The 23,356-nt window shown below is 41.2% G+C and overlaps 3 protein-coding genes and 1 long non-coding RNA gene across 4 annotated transcripts in view; 3 read left to right on the top strand and 1 right to left on the bottom strand.

Annotated features, from left to right (window-relative positions):
- The first annotated feature begins 2,588 nt into the window (after nt 1–2,588).
- Nucleotides 2,589–3,415, top strand: TwdlD (TweedleD). Its single transcript, XM_064694379.1, has 2 exons — nt 2,589–2,603; nt 2,666–3,415. The coding sequence occupies exons 1-2, from the start codon at nt 2,589–2,591 to the stop codon at nt 3,413–3,415; spliced, it is 765 nt and encodes a 254-aa protein (XP_064550449.1).
- A 4,189-nt stretch (nt 3,416–7,604) lies between these two features.
- LOC135436309 (uncharacterized) lies at nt 7,605–7,904 on the top strand. The gene is made up of 3 exons (XR_010437501.1): nt 7,605–7,625; nt 7,680–7,740; nt 7,807–7,904. It is a non-coding gene; the product is annotated as an uncharacterized LOC135436309 (long non-coding RNA).
- Nucleotides 7,905–9,615: 1,711 nt separating this feature from the next.
- The window catches only part of beat-VII (beaten path VII), a 44,161-nt gene continuing 30,420 nt past the window's right edge, over nt 9,616–23,356 (bottom strand). The window contains exons 8-9 of the mRNA XM_064693880.1: nt 13,154–13,548; nt 9,616–11,770 (exon numbers count right to left, since the gene is read on the bottom strand). Of these exons, the coding sequence (XP_064549950.1) occupies nt 11,580–11,770; nt 13,154–13,548 (586 nt within the window). The 3' untranslated portion in view covers nt 9,616–11,579. The remainder of the gene's footprint in view (nt 11,771–13,153; nt 13,549–23,356) is intronic.
- Tb (Tubby) lies at nt 21,071–21,982 on the top strand. Its single transcript, XM_064694440.1, has 2 exons — nt 21,071–21,085; nt 21,156–21,982. Exons 1-2 carry the CDS (start codon nt 21,071–21,073, stop codon nt 21,894–21,896), a joined length of 756 nt encoding a protein of 251 aa, XP_064550510.1. The 3' UTR covers nt 21,897–21,982.

Genomic DNA, 23,356 nt, shown 5'->3' with positions numbered 1-23,356 from the left:
AATAGCTTGCGCCGAGAGTTGCCTTTAATTTGTTGCGTTACATGAAACATAATTTTTGATTTTAATCAAAGCAAGAAGTTACATCAATTTTTGGAGTAGCACACTTAATGCTCTTCGGGCATATTTATATTTATATTGATTTTTAAATTTATAATGTTTTTAAATGTTATGTGCACTGTCTTATATCAATGTTATCTGTGATGTTATCAATGTCACCAAAGTGTATTGCTAGGGTATACAGATGTTTGGTAATAGAGACGACAGAGCTGGCCCAGGCCTGACCGCAGTGTTATGAATAATTAATGACTTGGCTGACAAGTCGAAACATTTCACTTTTGAGCTTGCGTTGAGCCATCCGCACTGCTTCGGATTATCTTTAAGATATCTCTAAGATAATCATGAAGGTGGTGCTACTCAGGCCAGGCCAGGCCCCGCGATCTGTGTCCATGCTAACATTTTCTTAAGCAATGTGTCTGCTGCTACTGCTGCTGCTGTCGACGTTGTCGCTGGAAAACTTTTTAATGAGGTATGCGCGGAGCTGAGGGGGGAGGGGGGTTGCCCAGCTACTTGTCCCGCCAGCTACCGCGCTATCCATCCGTTAAGCTTAACGACAAGCGCTGCTTTAAGAATGTTTCAACTGAATTATGGCAGGGCCGGCACTGACGATGACACTCGGGCTGACATCATGTTGCTTTGCAAATTGTTTTAGTGTCAGAGGTCAAACACACACCGCCATGTGGCACACTGAAGTGCAGTCGTAAAAAAGGTATCCCGACACTACAAATCTGTTGAGCAAGTTTTAGTTTGAGCATTTTTGAGCAACATGAGAAGCGGTACCTAAGAGAACGTAGCTCGTTAGCGGCGCCTGCCAAAAAGTTTGCCAGTCACGTCAAAGCTGCCAGGTTTTTGCCGCTCTTTGGGAAACGTTGCAGGTACGAGTACCTGCCAGCTGCTTTAATCCTGGCTGGCGGGCGGCTCATGACTTGAAATTCTTGCTGCAAAATATCAACACAGGTGTGTCCAAGGTCCAAGCACAGCGCCAGCTTCTCAAATTCGCTCTCAACTTTGCGTGCTCCAAATCTTGTTACCCAAGTCTTTTTGCCTCTTGTTTTGCTTACCGCGACCACATTAGGCGCGTTTCGTTTCTTCTAGACTCACACTTCACTTTTTGCTGTAGGCAACTAGCCAGTGTGGAATTTTATAATAATGCCCAGCATGACGATAGAGTTTTAAACAAAATAAATATATGAATTTGATTACTTTAGTTCACTTTTTACTCTAAAATAAGACCCTACATATACGATATGTCGAATTCAATAAAATTACAATAGAATATACATTTCACCTAAACAAGTATAATATTTTTGATAATTCTCTTATTTTAATTGATGCTTGATAATCTAAAATAAAATACAACTGCAACAAAATTAATTACTTATTAATTACTATTTCTTATCTCTATATTTGCATAATTAATTTTAAATGGGTATTTTATGGGATTTTCAAATTTAAAGTAGATCAAGTTTAATTTTTAAACATCGATAACTTTATCTGTTTCCAGTAAATCTATAAGAATCGATTTGCAGGTTAGCTATATATGATATCACGGATGGTATACGAGTTAGAATTACAAACTTTTATATTCACGTTTGATATACACGGAGCTCAGGCCCGTAAACATAAAACGACTTTAAGAACCGAAATTATTTACGATTGCAATTCCGATTGTGGGCGAAGAAGAAGCACAGCCAGTGCATGGATTGCGTGCTGTTTTTTGGGTACACTATTTAGTTTGTGTATTGTTTATAAAAATAAAAGGAACGGCTTCTGGGCTCTGGTTACAGGGTACCTTTTAGTCGCGTCTTACCAACTGGAGACCTCTTACAAGAGTAAGTTTTGTATTGTTTTTGGTATCCATGAATTTCAAAATGCTTAAATTAGTCAAGAAACTTTATTAGCCGCCTGGGCATAATGTATTGAGGCATTCTGCAGCAAAGATGGGTGGATGGAAGCAAAACTTTCGGGAAAGTATGAAAATTATAATTACTAGCTTAGGCAGCGCTTGGGATATTATCAGTCAAAATCGGTAGCTGTTTATTTGTTCACAATAAGCTGCGCTACTTTGGAGTGGGGCGTCTTTTAGGGTTTGGTTTTTTGTCCGGCTTGAAGCAACAAAAAAACATTGGGATTGGGGAATGAGACAGAATGAGACAAAGCGGCCCATGCATATTTATATGTGTCGTAAAGTGCATTTAAATCAAAATGCGACGGCGTTGAAGCCAAGATAAACGGCCGCAGATGCTGACTGGGCCTACTAGGCGTCTTGACTTAGTTGTATTTAAATGCGTGCGGCTTTTTAATGACTTTGGCATGGCATAAATAACAAATTAATATCGCATGCGCTGCCAAGGTCACAGATACCAGCTACCAATCGCTTTCATTGGGAGCTGGGGGTGGGGATCAGTCGCTATGGAGCTGCACTCGACTGCGCCTATAAAAGCCGCTGCCTCTTCGATTCCCAGCATTAGTCTCACCTCTTAGCTTCAGCCGTGTGGTAGCCCAAACAACAACAACAAACAAAACAAACAATGCGTGCATTTATTGTAAGTCTTAGAGTGCTACCGATCGATACCAGCTCCAATGCTAATCCCACCCACCTCCATAGCTGATGTGCCTGTGGGCAGCCGTTTGTGGCGCCGACCAGTTGGGCTACAACTATCAACCGGTCGCCCAAGCGGATGAGGGCCTCTCTTTTGTTCCAGTCGCTGCTGCGCCTGCCACGCAGCAACAGCATGGAGAGGCTGAGCTCTCGCTGCCCATTGCGGCGCCAGCTGCTGCTCCGGTTCCGAATGCCATCATTCCACAGGCGGCTCCTCTGGTCGAAGAGTTCCAGAAGGAGTTCTATACCTATGCCGCGCCCGAGGACCAGTTTGACGACGGCATCAATAATCAGCAAATCGCCGACTCGTTAAAAAAAAATCTACGCATTGTGTTCATTCGCACGCCCGAGAATCGCGGCTTCGAGCGCGCCGCCCTGCAGCTGGCCAAGCAATCTGCCCAGCAGGAAACCGCAATTTATGTGCTCAGCAAACAGGCTGATGTTGCCAATCTGGCTAAGCAGCTCAACGCGCTTAAGTCGAGCTCCTCCAGCAAGCCCGAGGTGCACTTTGTCAAATATCGCACACCGCAAGATGCGGCCAATGCCCAACTGGCCATCCAGAACCAGTACAATCAATTACCCGGTGCCTCACGCATCTCCAACGAAGGCCGCGCTCCAGTTTTGAATTTTGCCTCGCAGGCGCCGGCCGCCCCCGTGAGCGCAGCCCGCTTGCCCAGCTCTGAGTACCTGTCGGCCAATGTGGCGTCTGGACAGGATTATCTGCCGCCCGCTCTGCGCCGCTTTCGCGTCAAGTGAGCTTTGGCCATAACACACATCCATACAGCCGTACACTCGGCCGCCATCAAGCCAACTACTTAGTTTTGTAAATACCAATACAGGAATAAACATTTTAAGCTGACACATTTTCATCTCTGCTCAATTGCTCGATGCAGCTGAAAGCTGCTTTCCAGCCAACTCTCATTGCCGCCTAATTGGGCGTCCCCATGTATTCCCCTGCCTTCGCTCTGCCCCAATGCCAATGCCATTTGCCTGGTTAGCTCGTTTTATGTGTGATTTGTTTTCCAAAGCAAATCCTGTCCGCCGGCGACGGCGTCGGCGTCTGGTTGTGCAGCCGTGCGTTGTCCTTTCACAGTTAATCCTTGAAATAATAGCATGGATAAAGTGGCAGGCATGTCATAAAGTCCTGCAACAAGTTGAACCAACCCCAACCCCAAACACAAACACACACACAATCACACATACAGAGATACGCGCACAGAGACAGCTACGTTCACATATGCACAACGGTTTAACCAGCCGCCATTTGTAATTGGAGTTATTAGAATCGAAACGAAGCTGCTCTACAATGGCCGGAACCCAAGCTCGTTGCCAGCTGTGGTCGAAACAAGTGGCAACGTCCTGTGGCACCTGTGGACGAACCTGAGTTCTGGCTGCTGATTTGCCCAGGCGAATGGGCGTGTGTGTGTGTGCTTGTCTGTGCCACTGTGTGTGTGTATGTGTGTGTGTGTGTTTGCCTTGATGGCTTCCTGCTTCCGCAGTAGGCAAACTCATCATGTGAAAAGCCGCACCCAAATGCCCTTCTGCAAACCCCAACCCAACCCCCATCCGCTGCTTAGACAACTATGCACTGGATTTGGAACGTTGTTGAGTGGAGTCCTTAAATTTCACTTAGATGTAACATAAAACTGGCATAAACGCAACTCAACGGCGCATGAATTCATGGCCATGACGGCAGCTGGTTCAATGTATGTGTCTTGTGTGTGTGTGTCTGTGTGTGTGTGTGTGTACGTGTGCAAAAATCACACGCTTATCAGCAGTCAAGTGCAAGCTGAATTCGCCTGCTTGCCGTGCAAGTACAGTGCTAAATCGCTAAAGCGTAACGCCAACGACAATATGGCACGTACCCGGGGCCAGTGTTAAGCAGAACAGCATCAGCAGCAGCAGCAGGGGCGTGGCAATGACAGGCCAAGCATAAAAGCCGTTTGCCTACCTTCCATTTGCCGTCTGACTGCACTCAGACTGTTGCCTGTAATTAAGGTGATATGCGGCAGCCAACCGACCGAGTCAATGGCGCTGCCGCTGCCGGCGCTGCCAAGTGCGTGCTCTGTGCGTGCCTTATGCCTCTCGCCTGCTAAATGCAAGTCTGTGTGTGAGTGAGGCGTTTTGCTCAAGGGCCCCATATTTGAGTGTGGCTGTGTGGCTGTGTGTGTGTGCGCGTGTGTGCGTGTTAATGAGCAGCCTGCTGTGCAGACCAAATAAATTATTAAAACAGCATTCAAGTCGCGCTCAACTATCAGCACTAGCAAGAATCTTTTGGTACAAATTCGTACTAAAGCTTTTTAAATCTTAACTATTAATCTTAATATTAAATGGATTATAATGAGCGATAAGATCAGATCAGATGATCTTGCAGTTCCTTAAAAGCAAAACTGAATAGTTTCATAAAAAGTGAAATTTCTTCAAAGATTGGATAAATGACGTGATCTAAGCGCCTTGCAGATCTCAATACATTTATTTGATAATATAGCGATAATCTCTACAAATTAATAATAATTTATATTAAAAGGATCGAAGCTAGTTGGAGTCAAGTCAAACGACAAGTTGGCCGTATGTATTCTTAAAGTTTGTAGCATGCTTTTGGGCTGATAAAAAATGCTCTCAGTCCGTTTTATTTGCTGCAGTTCGCTCGCTGTAAATGCAATTCCCATGGAGCATCTGCTTCTAAATATAAGCTGGATTCTGTGACCACCGCCTACAAATCGGCGAAATTAAAAAATGCCATGCAGCAGCGAAGCCGGCGTCGGGCGCCCCTCAATCACACGAGCTGACAGCTGTGGTGAGCCGACCAAAACCCAGAACTGAAAACAACGCGTTCCAATTGCACAGCAAATAACTAAAGCTCGAATTTTTATTTTCCATTTGCGCCGTTTCCATTTCCATTTTTGTTTTTCCTACTGCTTTCTGCCGCTGCTAACCAATATTTCTTTTCAATTTTGAAATGGTGCGAGCTCCGTACAAAACTTTTGTTGTAAAACTAACTATTTTGGCATTTGTCCGCATGCGGGCAAAAACTTTGTGAGCACGCGTTAATGTGTGTGTCTGTGTGTGTGTGTGTGTGCTGGGTGCACAAATTGAAATGTTCTTGAGACATTTTGTAGCTGTTATTGTTTTGCCTGTGTGTCAGTGAGTTTCTTTACCTTTCAGATGCAGCAAAGTTGCAGCCACTCACTGCTGTTAATTCGGCAAACGCTTCCGGCGGTGCCACCCCACCCCCACCCCATCGCCACAAGCAGCATATGCAGCTGGCAACAGGACCAGGACCAGGATCAGGTCGCAGCCCAGTGCCACGCCCCAAATGCAGTTGGCAGTTGTACGCAATTTTGTCGCTGTCAAAAAGTTTTACTGTGCCTGTCGCTGCTTCTACTCCTGCTGCTGCTGCTGCTGCTGCTGCGGCTGCTGCGGGCACAGTTTTGAATTTGTTGCAAAAAGTGTTTATTGGTTTGCCATGTGCAACAGCCACTCTATGAAAATTGAGTTATTCGCTTGGCTCTCGATCAGCCCTCGGGGCACTTGAGAGTTTGTATGCAAAGCAACTGCTTGACTGCCTGTCGAAACTTGGCACACATGCTGCCAGTTTTGGCTCATTAACTTTGCCACACTCCCAGCCTCTGTCTCAGTCTCTGCTCCTGCTGCTGCATATCAATTAGCTGACTTTTAGGCGCTGTCATGTATAATTAAACAAGTTTGAGAGTTGGAGCCTGGTAGCTGATAGTGTGGTCCAACTCAACGCTGAGTAAACCACATCCTGTTTGCCTCTTTCACTCACAGCCATGGCTCATTAGCAGCAGCAGCCGCAGCTAAAGCTGTAGAGCTGTAGAGCTGACTATGATAGCCCTGGCTAATTTAATATTTATACCTTAATCAAGACACGAGGCAGCCCCTTTGATGGCTTCCTCAGGAAATCAGTTGATGGCCAGGCGTTAATTGACCATTCCCATTCAAACTTGCCATCTGGCTGCCACAGTTGTCTGTCACACAAATTTTCAATCGATAGAGCACATCTGTGACCAGGCACACACACTCGCTCCCACACATGAGCTGCCGCTCTGTGTGTATTTGTACAGCCCACGGCTTTGATTCCGTAATGAGGCAACCGGGCTTGTTGCACCTTTGTAGCGTCCTGGGCATATGAAAGAGGACAGCAGACGGCAATAGACAGGGACAGAGAAAGACACGTAACGGCCTGGCGAAAAGAAAAAAGGCTTTAGCTTTGTCCGTGGCCATGGCCGGATGTGTTTTACGGCCAAGATACCCTTGATTCGCCATTTATTTCGTAGTTTATCCTTTCGTTGATTATTGCACAACATTTGGCTCGCCCTCTCCTGCTGCTCCTGCACCCCCTTTGTAATTTTGTCAGACTTTTGACCTTATGGGTCCCGACGTTGTTTGCCTTTGTTTACGCATTTCATTGTTGAGTAGCTCCTTCAATTTCCATGCACATTTAAAGGGATTAAAAAGATATTCGTCAAACCCAAAGCTACACAAGTTTGCTTAACGCATTTCTTTAGCCCAGACCCTCGAACGATTTATGTGTGTGTATCTCCCGGACCCAATGTGTGTTTTGTGCTTTTATGGTTGACACAATATTATCTTATATTTAAGTACAACTGGGTTGGTGAGGGCGAAACCGTTAATAAAAATTATACTCCTTTCAGTTTTCAACATTTATTTTGTAATGTTTAGTTCATTCTTTTTTACCACAAATAGTCATATTTATATTTTATTAGTTATTTATGTGTAGTAAATTGACAAGCCAAGCAGTAGGCGTCATTTTAAGAGCTGGGTTTCTTTTTCTTATTCCATTTTCTTGAACTTTACTTTATTATTTTTCTTTGTATTTGTCAAAGTAAACTTGACATGTCGACACCGAATTATACATATTTACTTGTATATACTACATACTTAATGTTTAATAATAAGTACATACATACATTCATAATCCGTGGTAACTTTTCGTTTTTTTGTTATTATATATTTTTATATATATATATTTGCATAGGTTGCAATTTTTACACGTGTATCTTTGATGCGCCGTTTGGTATGCCTGTATCTATAAATAAGTATGTATTTACGTAATTCTTTATGTTTACTTTGTGGTACAATAATTTTATCATTGTATTTGTCAGCCGCTGCGATTTTAAGTAGCGCCTGTTAATGCTATTTTCCTAGACCTTAAGATTTATGGTACAATATTAATTACAATATATCATTAACAAAGGAAAACTCAGTGAAACAATAAATCAATATCGAATTAATGACATTTCTCACATGTGTATAAGCATGCATTTATGTATATTTATTATATATTGAATATATTCAATAGGCGAAATAAATGATATATGCTTTTTTTTTTTTGCTGTGTTATTTACGTGCGTAAACCAAACTCTGCGTTAATTTTCTCTGCTACATAATTTTATTTCACACACTTTTACACTCATGTTATATATATTTATATAAAATTAATATGTTTTTTCTATAAATGTTGGATTAATACGCCATGATATGTGTGACTGGAAGAATCGTGTATATATATGTATGTCAGTGAAATTATGTAGGTACTCGCCGTTACGATTACAACAATACTTATAGCCCGAGTGCACTTTATAGTGTTAATGCTGTGGCTGATCCGATGTTATTACACTTGAGGAACATATAAAAAATATGTGTGTATTTATGTCAATATATGTGTCCATATGTAAATAAATAAATCAAGATGAACAATGTCATTTCAATTTACGTACAGTATCCGCTCTTATTGTTGCTCCTCAATGAGACAATTAAATTTTTTTATTAAATTATGCTAATTGCGTTTGCCGCTGCCACCGATATTATTTTTCAACTATTAATTGCCGTAATTGTCCTTTTCTTATTTGCGGCTCGTGGTTTTAAGTTTCAGATCAACTTTAATTTTTGTTAAGTTAGTGGGTTTTGCTACCTCTTAAAAAGTTTACTTTAATCCGTTTTAAAGTTTTTTTTATCTTCTTTAGAAAGTAAACCGATCTAAGCCTTTCTGACCACCAAGTAAATAAACATCAACAATTTCAGCTGGATATTCTGTGCAAAATGTTCTTAATTCAGCTTGCCAAGTTCTGATAGCTTCGTTGGGCCGATATATATACTATATATTGTTTTCCTTTTGTTTACATCCACTTTAACACAGATAATTGTACAACATTTATGATATGTTTTGCGAATTGCTGTGACATTAATTATTTGGAATTTTCATAGAGCTTAATGTTTCTTTTAGTTCCCAGGCTTTTTATCCCGTTCACATATACATAATACACCATAAATATAAATATTTATCTGCTTACATAAGACATTCTTATGTATGTATGCGATAAAGTGCATTTTGATCAGTGCGTAGACTTACTTCTGAAGAAGGAAAACATTAACACATAGATGTCAGAGGACAGAGCTGGAAACACAACACACAGATTTACACACATGGATTTGTAAATATGTATGTATATATATGTATGTATGGTATTGTATGCATGTATGTATGCTATTACATTGAGATAATTCAGTTATGGCTGATATGAATGCGAGATATGAATAGGAAGATGTAAGAGTGTGCCTAGATTGGTGGGAAATATTTGCCCGTCCTTATTAATAAAAGACGACACAGTATTGTTAAAATGAAAGATCAGATGATTGTAAAGATGTGTTGAAAACATCTGTACGTGAATGCTGCAAAGAGAATTAAACTGAAAACTATGAGATAAATCATTTGTTTAACATATTGAAAAAATAGTCCATAGATTCTCACTTAAAATAAATCATTTATAGTTAAAGCTTATATACTTGTTGTATAATCTGAGTGTTCTTTTGGATTGCAGCACCAATTTAACACAATTATCTATAATTTTATGTTATCAATTTAACACACAATATACTTATGTATGTATGCATACATTGGAATATACCTATAATCTAGTTTATTAATGTAAATTTTATAAATTTCTCAATTGGTTTTTCTTGTTCAGTTAATAATAGACAGCGTAGCATAGGAAGACGTCAATACCTGCATAAGACATTTTAGCCATATTTTTAATATATAATATGTACTTTTGTTATATTTACCATTTACCATTTTGTAATAATGTTTCTTGCATTTTTATAAAAATGTTGTTTAAGCATACGTTAATGCATTTTCTCTGTAGTTTTCAATTGGATCTGAAACTAAGGATTTTACTGCATATTTCTTGAACTAATGCTTTGAACAATCGTTTTAAAAAAAGGTTTCAACTATATTTCCCGGAAATTTCTTTGCGGCCTTATTTAATATATATATTTTTTCTTTAGCTACTTCTTCAAACTGTAGGAAAATGTTTGCAGGCGTAATGATTATTTTACATTTCTGTTTTTCTTGTTGCTTATTATGAAGTTAAAAATATTTGCCTAATAGCTAAGTAGTTACACACATTTATGTAGACGCATATTTATATATAGTTGTATATTGGTATAATATATATAAACTAGGTTGCTATTTGCTTTACATATATTTACTTTGCGCTGTGCGATTGAATTTTGTTTTTGTTTCCTCCGACTTAGAGACTATACATACATATTTTGGTTACAATGTATGCTACGCGTAAAGACTTTTTCAGTTAGCAATAGACATTGAAAGCGTTTTTGAAAATATCCTATTAAATATATACTTATTCACACACTCATATATGAATATCTTAGCTCACCCAAAAAACAAACAGTGAACGGCAAATGAAATTATTTTCCTAACTACTCGCACATAAAAGACGATCCATTTCGACAATTACCATTTACAGAGCGCAATTAAGGGCTAAATGAATGCAAATAAATAAGCTGTGTAAGTGTAGGAAAAGGAGTATCCCGACACCAGAAGGAGCGAATTTCGCGTCATCAGGAGTTCAACCATTTGGGCTGACCCTTTTTAGACTTGCCACGTGCCGCAGATTGCGACCATTTCGACGCCCTTTCTTGTCGCTGTTATTTATTTGGTTTTCGTTAAGGTTTTTGTTTTTGTTTTGTTTTGTTTTTTTCTCAAAATGTTTTCAACACTGATTGTATTTGTAAGCTTCTTGGTTTAACTGTCTAATTATTTTACATTTAAACATTTCATTTTCTGTGGGGGGGTTAATTAATTTTTTGTTGCTACGGCCTAAATTCAAACTTGCCTTAATTTTAGCCTTAGATTTGCTATTTAGCCAAAGCGTTACAACACCATAAAAAATATCATTTGTTTGCATAACTTTTTATATTTTTTTTGTTTGCATTTTAGGTACATGGGCCCAAGCAGTCTGGCGACTGCCCAAGTTCGCCAAAAACGTTCTTTATCTATTGTAGTTTATTTTCTGTTTAAAATTTTATTTGCACAAATATTTGACTAGGCCCAAAATGTGAGGCGCATCGCCACTTAAACTGCATCCGGCTCACCTTCAAATGCTAAACTAACTCCTTGTCCCTTGCGACTTGGGTATGCTCCATTGAAAGCTATACAAAAATTTCGCTACGCTACAAAATTGTCAGCTGCTAAAAAAGAAACAATTTCGATGCTCACATTTGACTGCAACTTAATTACAAATATTTCTGTTTTCCGTATTGCAGTCCGGCAATAATTTACAAATAAACTCTTTCACTCGCTATTTTGCCAGAACGAGGCAAAAAATATTATTGTTTATGCACTCGCTCTTAATTGTTTGCATGCTTTTTGGCTTCTTCAGATACTTGGCTAATTTTCCAGCTCAATTACACTGAAATCGCCAACTTGCCTGTGCATGACTGTTGCTGTTGTTGTTGTTGTTGTTGTGGTAGTTGTTTCTGTTTGGGTGCCCTTGGTTTTGGTTTACTGTACCTCTTTCTATGTCGGTGGTCTTCTCTCCTGCAGTTTGATGGCTACGTTTGCTGCAGTTTCATCCTAATAGCTCAGTGACAGCAGCACGAAAATCAGCAGGGGTGCCAGCGACCACAGATGCGTTAGGAAAGCTCCGCGCGCCCTCCAACCGGCGGATGTCTCGTTTCCGTGCCCGTTGCCATTGCCTAGGGCTGCCATCCCAATGCTAGGCGGAGCCGTTGACGTGGAGGACGCCTGATGACGCTCTACCTCGACTGCAAAGGTCAAAAGAGAGAAGAACATTATAAATAAAGCTTTAGAAAGTCGAAACCAATGGTCGGATCAGGTGGAAGAGATATTTTAGAAGCAAACAGCAGGCAAGGTTGCCTAACAAAATTAATTAGACCAGCTAAAAGTCATCTCCTGAAAGGCAATGGGACTTAAAATAGCAAAAAAGAAACAAGTTGACAAGGGGAGCGTATAAATAATGAAAGTGGAAAGTACTTTCAGTAAACAAAATGAGGGTACAGGAAAAAAACAAAATTTAACCAGCGCTCGGGTGCAGAGGGGTAGCAGAGTTCTCCAATAGCTAATGGAAAAAACAAAATTGTTAAGATAGTTTGTGGCTTTTTCTATAGAGTCGCAAGCAGAAAATGTTTGGTAGAAATCAAAGCTAGCAAAATGATAGCAGATCCTAAGGACAGCATAAGAAACAATTAAGGAGTGGAGCACTCTTGGCTGTGAAGTGGCCAAAACAAACGACGTACTTCACGCAACATAAATAACACGCATACGCCCCTTGGTTCAGAGGAAACTCAAGAGCCGAACGGGCCGTTAGCTGCCGCCGGCGACAACGACAGCGACAGAGACGGCCAACGACCGTCTTGAGTCATGGGTCTGTCTGGTAATGTGTAAATTATTTCATACAATTTGAGACAATTTACAACACCGGCTGAGTCAACGGCTTTACCGGCTGCAAGTGCTAACAGCCAGCGTATGGGCAAACAAAGCCGAGCAAATATATAAATTAACTTTTGTTTGCCCGCCTAGCGGTTATATGGGCGGGGCGGCATTAAGCGAAAATTAAACGAAGGCAAACAGAATAGATGACACACGCCCACATAGTGCGAAGCGGGGCGGGACGTGACAGGGCGGGGCGGGGCGGGACGGCTGTAAAGTCAACGACAGAAATATAAATGATGGCCGCATTTGAAAATGGCAACAACGTTGCAACGTTGACTTTGGCTTTTCAATTCTGTGCCGCAGTATTGTTATTGTTGTCTCCTTGAAAGTCATCGTGACGAAGGCAAAAACACACACAGCATTTACAATGGGCACGCATTTAACAGGTCTAACCCAGCAGCCGTACAATGCTAATTTATATTGTGTAAATTCGGCCGAGATTCCCTCCGACAATTCCATAATTCACATTCACCTTGGGCGCCCGTATGCAAACGAGCCATATTTTTGATGAGCTCATTGCTCGCAATTTTATGAAGCGACGCCCAAAACAAATATTGTTCTTGCATAGCATTACATGCGGCATACAATAAACACATACTTACTTGCTTATGTATAATATACTAATTTACATGTGTACGTATCTATATAATAATGCTTATATGCATATCACGCATACGCCGCGTTCTGCCACTCACCTTTCACCGAATACGTTTTGTAATCGGCATACTGCTCGCCCTGACCCACCGTCGCCGGTATCGTGGACAGGCATGTGATCTCCATGCGGCCATTGCTGCCCACGTGCTGCTCCGTTATCTCCAGATTGAGCTGACTAATGCTGAACATGCCCTTCTCCTGCTGCGCTGCGGTCACTGCAGCCGCAGCGGCGGCCACACCACTGCCGCCTCCTGGATGAGACAGCGGACGCTGATAGCCGGCTGCCAGCTGGTTCATGGGTCCGGCATTAGATGGTATGCCCAGTTCCTTGTTCAAGTTGGGCGCCTGTGGCCCAAATCCGCCACTGTTCAGAGTGCTGCGAATAATGCCGAGCGCATTTTCGTTAATATGACGCCGAAATTTTCGGTTTGCGTTTCTGAAAAAGATTGGTAAAGAAAAAAAACGGAGAGGTTAATAAATTCCTGGATGTATGTGTGTGTGTGTGTGTGTTTGCTCCATGTCTGAGTTTAATGCGCCGAACGCCAGCTATTTGCACACAAATAAACTCGTAAATATTTGCATTTTATGATTGATGTGCGAAAACATGAAAAGCCAAACAAGGGCGAGTTTTCACATGCCGGTCACGCACTAAAACGAATTTAAGTACAATATATATACTACCAAACCTATTTGTAGTTGGTCACACATACTGCGGCTGCCTAACTCAATTGACTACAAAATGCGGGATATGCCTTTGCCCCATGAATTACATTTTAAGCTATATCGATAAACAAATCAAAAAGTAGCAATTGTAAAAATGAATATTAAATTGCTGTCCCCTTAACTGAAAACATATTCAATGGATGAAAAGTTAAAATTTAGTGTCTTGTCGCTCGGCTACTCGACATATTATAATTGAGTTGAGCGTATCTGGTGGATAGGTTTGCATTACTCAAACGGCGCCGCCGCGTGCCTCACTCACATATTCTAAGTCCAATTATCCTTTACGGCTTTGTTTCATATTTGATAAGAAGCCTGCGCGGCATATAAATGAGTTCGGGTCTGCTTGGTGAGATTTCGACGGCTGCCGCCTCGTAATTACCTCAGCCGTGCGTGCGAGCGTCGACGTCTGTGACGACGTGTTGCTTTATTACAAATGCAAAATGACTGCGGAATTACCTGTACACCCACCATACACAAGCACGCACACACACACACACACACACACACACACACACCCACACACAACGCGTGCAACGACACTTGAGAAAATAACGTGGAGACCATAAAGTTTTATGCACCCAATGTCCTGGCAAGCCAATTGTCAGCTGTGTTAGTTTAAGGCCGCAGTGTCAGTAGGCTTTAATGGAATGTTGCCAAACCGAAATTGTGAGACTTATTCAAATATCCGACAACGCGCTTATTTCCGTCTCATTTAAGCAATTAAGTTATTTGCATTGCGGCGACTGCAAAGGCGTATTTAAATTTCAAGGCAAGGGCCTCACAGTTTGTGAAAGGTAATATTTAAATATAATGTTCCTGTAAGTGCAACAACAAGCATATCCTTGACGCAGCCAGCGGATGCGATATGCAGCTTTCAAGATACTCTCCGTGAATGTGTTTGCATGTGTATTTCCGAGTGTGTGCGCGTGTGTGTGTGCCCGTGTGCTACATGCGAGCTGCTCTCCCTGTTGGTTGTCGGGCTAAGAAAACGGGCAAGTGCCATGCAAAGAACTTCCCTGTTTGAATAGATGAGCAGACATGCAAACATTTCGGAATTCAATTGTTGGCGATAAGAAACAAAATATTTTTAGATATGATTCTTATAGTTCTGCGATAAAAATGCGTTAAATTTAAGCCAATGCTTTTAAATATGAAACCATTTACTAGTTTGATGTTGAAAATTCTCGCAATTGGATTTTCTGTAAGAGATGCCAAAATGTTGACCTGTCTGTGGATACAATGCACATTGTGTGGGATGTGCCTAAAGCTTTCTCACGCACAAGAAGAAAACAATCCCATCGTATTGCCCCTAGCCGCACAGTCGAAGAACTTAAGTAGCAACAGCAGCAGCAACAGCAACAATAACATGAAAAGCCAGTTACTGGCAGACAGCATCAACATCAACAGTAAGCTAGTTTAACTAAGAGCGAAAACAAATGCCGGGCAAAACTCAAAGCAAATGCACAATATCCGCATAAGCCTTCGACAGCGTTACGTTGACGAGCTTGCCAGCAACAGTAGCAACAGCAGCAGCAGCAACAGCAGGAACAGCAGCAACAGCAGCAGCAGCGATGACGGCAGCAACAGCTGCTACTGCAACATCATCAACATGGATGCATGCTGTTGTTACTGTTGTTGCTGTTGGCATTACAGTTGCCCGTACTTGTTGTCTTAATCAAATTCCTTATGCAGCACACTTTTCACTGGAAAAGCAACAACCAGCAGCGACAACATCAGCAGCAGCAGAAGCAGCAGCAGCAGTCGTGGCAGGAAGCTCAAGTTCAAAACACAACAAACTTGCCAAGCAATGCAAATCAAGCGGAAATGCGGGTCCTGGTGAACAGTCTCGAAATATTGGGTAGCAAGGCAAGTTATGAAAATTCTGTGACACTTTAAACTCTACCTTTAAATGTTTTAGGGAATATCTTAACTTGGCGCTGACATGCAAAGCCATTTACGCGTCTTGGTCTTATCGCAGCCATGCCCAAGGCGATAATTTGAGAAATACGCCTAATTAATTGGTATGTCATGTAGTCTGTTGCGGCTGTTGCTGTTATTGGCTTATGTGCCTATCGTCCGTAAGAGTTTGCTGCTTTATTTTGTTTTCAAACGCAAGCAAATGAGCTAAGGGCACCGCAGAGCGTAACGCAACAGAACCTTTTAGGAATTTATGGCAGGGGGTCACTTCCCCAGACAGCACACGCCCAGAACTATGCACAGCAAAACTCGATATTCGAGTAACCGGGCCCATGGCTAGTTCATTTCGACAAACAAGGACTCTCACGAGAAACAAGGAAAGCAACTTAACTGGAATCAAGGCAACAACAATGGCAAAGGCAACGGCAACGGCAACAACACTAGCAACACTAGCAACACCAGCAGCAAAGGCTACGTGCCAAGTCCCATGAATTTCTTATATTAAAAGACCTTTGTAATCGAAAACCGGAAGTTGGTCTAACCGCAAGCAGGCAACAGTATTAAGAGCGGTCAAGGCAAACACCAACAGATTAGCAGTTCAACTTTTTGAAAACTTTGTAATGCTCCGCCGGCTGGTAAAGCTGAAAGCTTGGCCTCCGGCTACAGAAGCCATTCTCCAATCCAACTTCTCCCGCCAAATCGAATTAGCTATTCAGATATAATGTTTGGTGATTGCCAGGAAACGCGACGAAAATTCAAATATAACAAGTTGAAACTATCGAGAGTTGCGGACGTGAGTTACTCTGTTGACAGTGTTATAGAAAGTTGATAACGAGGATTTCATCATGGTCCTTGCCCCAAATAGAACATTTTGTTAACTTTTTCTATCTGGGATTAAAGGTGGGCAAATCGCATTAAAACCTTCTTTTTGACGTGGGTAGCACAATTTTTAAATATCGCTGTAGCTCATACAGACCGAAGGACTTGCAGAAAATCAATAAACTCCATTTCCCGTTGGGAACAGGGTATACAAAACCAACGCGCAGAAAAGTCTGCTACGAGTTCGTCAGGTTTAAAATTGGGTCATCTAAGGTCGTCGAGAACAACAACAACAGCAACAACAGCTACTACTGTCATGGGCATGAAATTATAACTGACACTGACAGCGAAGGTTTTTTTATGTCTCGTCGCGGCGTTTCGGTCTATTGAATAATTTATGCACCGTAAAGTGCCCTCGCGTGCCGAGAAACAAATGGTAGAGCGAGTGGTAGCTCACCAATCCTCCATACTTATAACTATACAGCTAAATATATATATTTATATACCTAAGCGATAAAAAAAAGCCATGCAACTGACTTAAGGAAGTTGCATAAATGCAAGATTTTAAATTAGTACAGTAATACTAAGGGGACACAACTTCTTTGTGTTAGCGAATATTTCTGCACAATCTATTTATATATATGTAGATTTTTGTTAAACCAGATTTAAAAAAAAAATCTAACATAGCTGTATTAAAGATTTGTACATCAAATAATGAAATCATGTCCAGTTCTATGTTCATTTCATTTTCAATCCTATTACGAGTAATTTAGTTACTGCTCCGGATTTACAACCCGAATATTAAATGCTTTAAGCAAACATATCTGTTAAATGCAATTCACTTGAAAACAAAAGAAACAATATCGTGGTCGACTGTGCTCAACTACAGAATCACCTGTAATTTATAATTCTTCAAATCATGAAATAAAGCCAAAATTCAAAGTTCGAAAAAGGAACAAGACGTTGACAAAAACTGATAAGCTCGTTTTGCGTAAGGTATTAGGGAACATTTATAATACGTTAAATTTCATGTCGCTGGCTTTGTAGTTTCCAAGATCGACCATTGTACCCTTTACTACAGGGTATAAAAAATTGTGATACATATTAGTTCTCCTTTTTTTTTTGTTTTTTTGGTTTGCTTTCAGTATACATTTATTACAAATTTAAACCACTTGGCCTGAAAATCGTTTAATTTTTTAACAGCATTTTTGAACACAGCGTGCTGCTTTACACCAGAGACAATAGTGCTCGGAGCCGGAGATATTAAAAGCTAGTGTGAACGATAAATGTGCATGCAAACATGAAAATTTTATTAAGTTAATGAAAAATGAAACATTTAAGTGCGCTTTAAGCTTTAGATTAACAAGGAATAACCATAAACTTTTTGATATATTAAAAAATATATCGCATAATTCTTTCATTACACAATTTTTATACCCTAAACCCATTCAAAATGGGTAGAAGGGGTATAATGTATTTGTGCAAATGTATGTAACAGGCAGAAGGAAGCATCTCTGACCCTATAAGGTATACATATATATTCTTTATCAGCCGAGTCGATCTCGCCATGTCCGTCCGTCCGTCTGTCCGTATGTATGTAGGTATGAACGCAAGGATCTCAGAATTTATAAGAGCTAGAGACTTGAAATTTTGGCTGTAGGTCCTCCTAATGCCCGATATTCGGTAGCTTGCCCCCTATTCCAATTCTTCAGGGTATCCCCTAGTCGGGAGCTCCCTACTAGAACCTCTTACTTGTTTATTATGCTTAAGTCTCTTACATTTTTACTGCACAACTAAATTAACTGAATGGCGTTTGCTGGCAACATAAATACTGCAACTAGTCATTGATTTTGAATAGTCGCCCTTCGGCTATAGCTAATGCATTTTGCAATTGTTTTGTATCCTCTTACTATTTTTTATTGCTGCTTATCAAGTTGACTGCCTTTGGGCACCAATGGAATAATTTGCTTAATTACGCATTTATTGTTTATCGACTGTGTACATACATATGTACATCAACATGCAGCTACTTTTTTAAGCTCACATGCTCGCAATTAACTTAATTGCATTTCCATTGATTTTGCCTAAGGCCTGCAGCAACTTGACGTGCTATATGATAACCTCGTTAGCCCCATTAGCAAAAGATAAATATTTCAACTTGTGACCCACAATAGTATACAAAAGTAAACATATGGCATATACCCAAACCGCGATTCCTGATAAAACTGCTTTTAATTCGCTTTAATAATTAACTATACTAACAGGCGGGTACATATTGTATTAAATCGCGTCAGCTGAGGGCTTTTTTTGGACACACTTGAATTTTAGTCAGATATAAAATTAAATAGGTTCATTGCTGTTAAACGGATCACAATACCTATCAAATATAATATTGAAAAAGGGTTTCTTTTTTGTTCAATTTAATTTATAGGAATTGCCTTTGGCTAAAATACAGCTTAAGTGCAAAAGAGCCCATACCTCCAACAAGTCCCTTAATATTCTACTTACTAATTCATTTTATATTAAGTATGCGTGATCACAAACTATTTTCAAACATTGTCAAAAGTTGTCTTCCAAAAGTGAAAGGCGGCAACAGTTTGCAGGCACTGTGTGAAAGTTATCATTAAGCCTACAAGAGGGCAGTAGTATTTTCAAACTAAAATAAAACAAAGCAAATGCGAGTAAAAGTATACCACACAATTTACCAGAAACACCAAAGTTTCTCACGGCCAGCGACGCCGTCGAATGAGGTCTGCCGCGGTTGGAGTAAAGTTTATATAGTTTACATTATTTTTTGTGGAGCCCGCATGTGGCATTGTTTAAAAAGATATGTGAGTATTAATAAAATAAAATAAAAATGAAAAATAGCAATAATTCAACATATAACTCAGTAGTCAACTATTAGTTGCTATGATTTTCAAAAATTTGCCTAAGTCAAAACAAATTGTTCTGAATTTTACTCAGTTAGACGGGCAAAAATAAAAGCGCAGCTTACAAATATATATACTAGTCACCAGACTCTAGCTCATATTATTTGCCGAAATTTCTATAAAAAAACAGGATTTCGATATCGATTTTTATCGATTACTTGGAAACGGGGCAGGTTATCGAATATCGAAAACCAAATTCGATCTGCGCGGGGACTAGGAGGACCTACAGCCAAGTCTCTAGCTCTTATAGGTTCTGAGATCCTTGCGATCATACATACATACGGACAGACGGACAGACAGACGGAGGGACAGACAGACGGACATGGCTAGATCGACTCGGCTGTTGATGCTGATCAAGAATATATATACTTTATGGGGTCGTAGATGCTTCCTTCTGCCTGTTACATACATTTGCACAAATACATTATACCCCTTTTACCCATTTTTAATGGGTTTAGGGTATAAAATAATAATAAATCAAACTAATGCTAACTAAACTATGATTTTGAGCAAAATGAAAACAGAGATGGGAAATATTAATGCGTTGTGACCGATCGGCTGTTGGCAGCCGCAGGAAAAAAGTAAACAAAAATGTGCCTAAAGCATTTATTTGATGTCCCTAATTAGAAATATATGCGCAAAAAAACAATAGCAAAAATGAAATGATGCTTAACTAAAAATGCTTCAAACGGCGCTTGTTAATTTGCATAAATACAGTCTGTGCTTTGTTTTTCTGTTTTTATATCGTTTGATTTTTAATTTATTTTTAGTTTTTTTGTAATTTTACGAAACGGCATTGTTATCTGTTTGGGCCAAACGGCGAATACAAATATTGTTACAGTGGCCAAAAAGCTAACGAAACTGCTTAGCGTCGCATTGATTTGTGGTCTGCGGCAGCCAGTTCCCACCGTTGTTGTCATGCTAATCGGTTGCTATCATTATAAAATATTTAGCGTGCATTCATTTAAATTCAATTCAATTTCCGAATCATTGGCTGTGTTGACATTTGCTGCTGCTGTGCTGTTGTTGTTGTTGTTGTTGTATTGCTGTAATATTTTGCATTTGCGTTGATGTTTATAATTAATTAATTACGTGGCCACAAAATGGCCAAGAATGCAAATTTCGCCAAATGCAAAATGCGGCGCATACCTCTTGTCATTGCCCCACATTGTTAGTCTTTGTGTGCCGCCGCGAGATCTCTAACCGGTGTTTCCAGCATTTCCATTTCCATATCGTTTCGATGCGATTCGTTTCGATTCGATTGATTCAGCGAAATTTGCAATAGGTTTTTGATTCATGCAAACTAATTCGCTGGCGGATACGGCTAGCCGCTTTTGCACTTTACGTCATTTACAACATTCAGCGATAAGGTGGATGAGCGGCCAAAATCTGTAGCTGTAACCACAACGGCCATCGACTGCGCAATCTGCATCTCCGATGGGCGCTTATAAAAACGCCCATCGATCGCACGAGCAGCATCACACGCCTTTCACACCTCGAGCCGTAATCGCGCAAGGTGACAGCCGTTGACATTGCAGCTGAAATTGGACTTTCAGGCGTCACAGGAATATGCGTGGATTTATTGTAAGTGCCGCAAAAGACTTTCCACTTAAAGTTTTTCGATTTTCAATTGAAATATATGTTCGCTTGGCAGGTCTTAGCTTTGCTGGCGACAGCCCACGCAGAATTGGGCGGTTATAATTATGGAGCCGGTATTGGAGGCTCTCTATCTGGAGGCTCACTGTCTGGTGGCTCAAATCTAGACTATGTGTCCAACAGTCAGCCCGACTACTCCAGCGTCAACACGGAATTCAACAAAGAGTTCTATACATATTCAGCGCCAGAGGCAGATTTCGAAGATAACCGCAGCGTCGGCGACTTGGCTGCCTCGCTGAAGCGGAATCTGCGCGTGCTCTTCATTCGCGCGCCCGAAAACAAAGGACTGGAGAACGCTGCAGTGGCGCTGGCCAAACAGGCCGCCGAGCAACAGACTGCCATCTATGTGCTGACCAAGCAAGGCGATCTCACCAGCCTGGCCAATAGGCTGCAGAATCTCAACCACGTGAATGCCAAGAAGCCCGAGGTACACTTTGTCAAATATCGCACGGCTGAGGATGCGCTAAATGCACAGCGCACCATTCAGCAGGAGTACGATCGCCTGGGCGGCTCCTCCACATCCTACAATGCTGGCACTGCGCCCGTTCTCGACTTTGTCTCAAAGCAAGCGGTGCAACAGCAACAGCAACAGCAGCCGCTGCAGCTCGTGGACGAGCGCAGAGGAGACATCAGCATTGAGTCCACTGACAATGTGGGTTCTCGTCTATCCGAGCTGGAGGCGCCTTCTGCCTTTGCGGCGCCTAGTGCCACCTATTTGCCTGTTAGCAAGGTCAAGTAGGCGTGGCCAAAGCTCGCGCTCCAGCAAATTAGCCAAATTGTAATAGTTAGTTGTTCGTTATAAAATAGAAATTTAATTTTAATGTGCGCCCATTGCAGTTGTTTTTCTCTCTCTCTCATTGCGATTAATGGAACACACCATTTCAGCCTCTTGTAGCTGGTATCAGCAAGCACTTAGCCCCCACTCAGCCCCCGCTCGCCCTGCCGCCAGCAATTAAAACTAAAAGCGCACTGGCATTGACCGCGCATAAGACTGGCCTCTCGCATTAAAACAACTGGCCCCAGTGCCCAGCTGCCCAGCTGGCAGCGCCTACCGTTTGCCCCCTTGCTGCCCACAATTAGTAGCCCGGTTTATGACACGTCGCCTCGGCTTCTGCTGACCCGCCCAGAAGAATTACTGCCACACACGCGATCAGCGCCAGGGACCAGCTAATTACATCTACTCCGCCGCACCATAGCCATAGCCAATTTCTTGTGCCTTAAGTCGCGGCGAGTCGCGACATTTAATGGTCGCCCTTTTGAGGGTCAACTCAGCGGCAATTTCAGCACACGAAAAACGTACAAGCGGACAACCACACTGAAAATTAAATGAAAATTACAAGCTGCATTTAAGGGCGCGCCCTTTTTGTAGGTTGTTCAAACTAAAGAACCAAAAAAATCCAACACACGAAAATAATAAGAAATCCAAGAGCACGGAATGTGCCATTTAAATAGTCTCAATGTCGAATACCCTCTTCCAAGCTAAGAAATATTTTTCTTTTATTATTTCATACTTTGAATAGGCTAATAAATAAATAGCAGCTACTAAACTTTTTTAATAGGCTTAGAAAGGTAAACAGAATAGCTTTGGCCTAGTTCGGGACTCGAAGCCGGGAAGCTTTAGTTAAATTTACTCTTTTACAATTTAAGTCTTTTGTAACTCTGATTGTTTTAAAGTCTGACACTAATTCAAATAATTTAACAATTGTCTAGACTTGCATACTACAATGTATTTCTCAACTCTGACAATTTGTAGTTGCATGCCCCTTTAAGGCTTGGGTACGTTTAGAAATGGTTGCACAGGGCAAAAATAATAGAGACGGCACAAACGGTTGCAGGTATTCAGCTGCAGCACGCACAGGAGCCTAAGCATACAGGCGCATACATATGTATATGTATATGTGTATGTGTGCATACCTTATGTATATACATATGTATGCATTTATCTGCACTGGCTTGTGTCTGGCACAATGGTCTTACGTGTTGCACAAACATAAATTGTGCAACAACGTGTAAACTACTTTTTGACTGCATAAAACGCCCCATTCATATGCCTTTGCCTGGCTGAGTTTCCTGTGCAGGGCTACCTGTCCTCTCTGGCTGTCCGCCCACACCCTCCCCCTCCCCACCACCCCCCGCACAAGTGTACATTCAGCGCTACGTGTTATGCCTTTTATAGCCATGCCACTGTTGCCGGGCTGC

Source organism: Drosophila montana, unplaced genomic scaffold (genome assembly GCF_035044405.1).
Source record: "Drosophila montana isolate Dmon_TW-CO22-7 unplaced genomic scaffold, ASM3504440v1 contig_3733_1, whole genome shotgun sequence".
Taxonomy (NCBI): domain Eukaryota; kingdom Metazoa; phylum Arthropoda; class Insecta; order Diptera; family Drosophilidae; genus Drosophila; species Drosophila montana.
The sequence above is the reverse complement of the archived record's forward strand: the minus strand, read 5'-3'. Positions and strand labels throughout refer to the sequence as shown.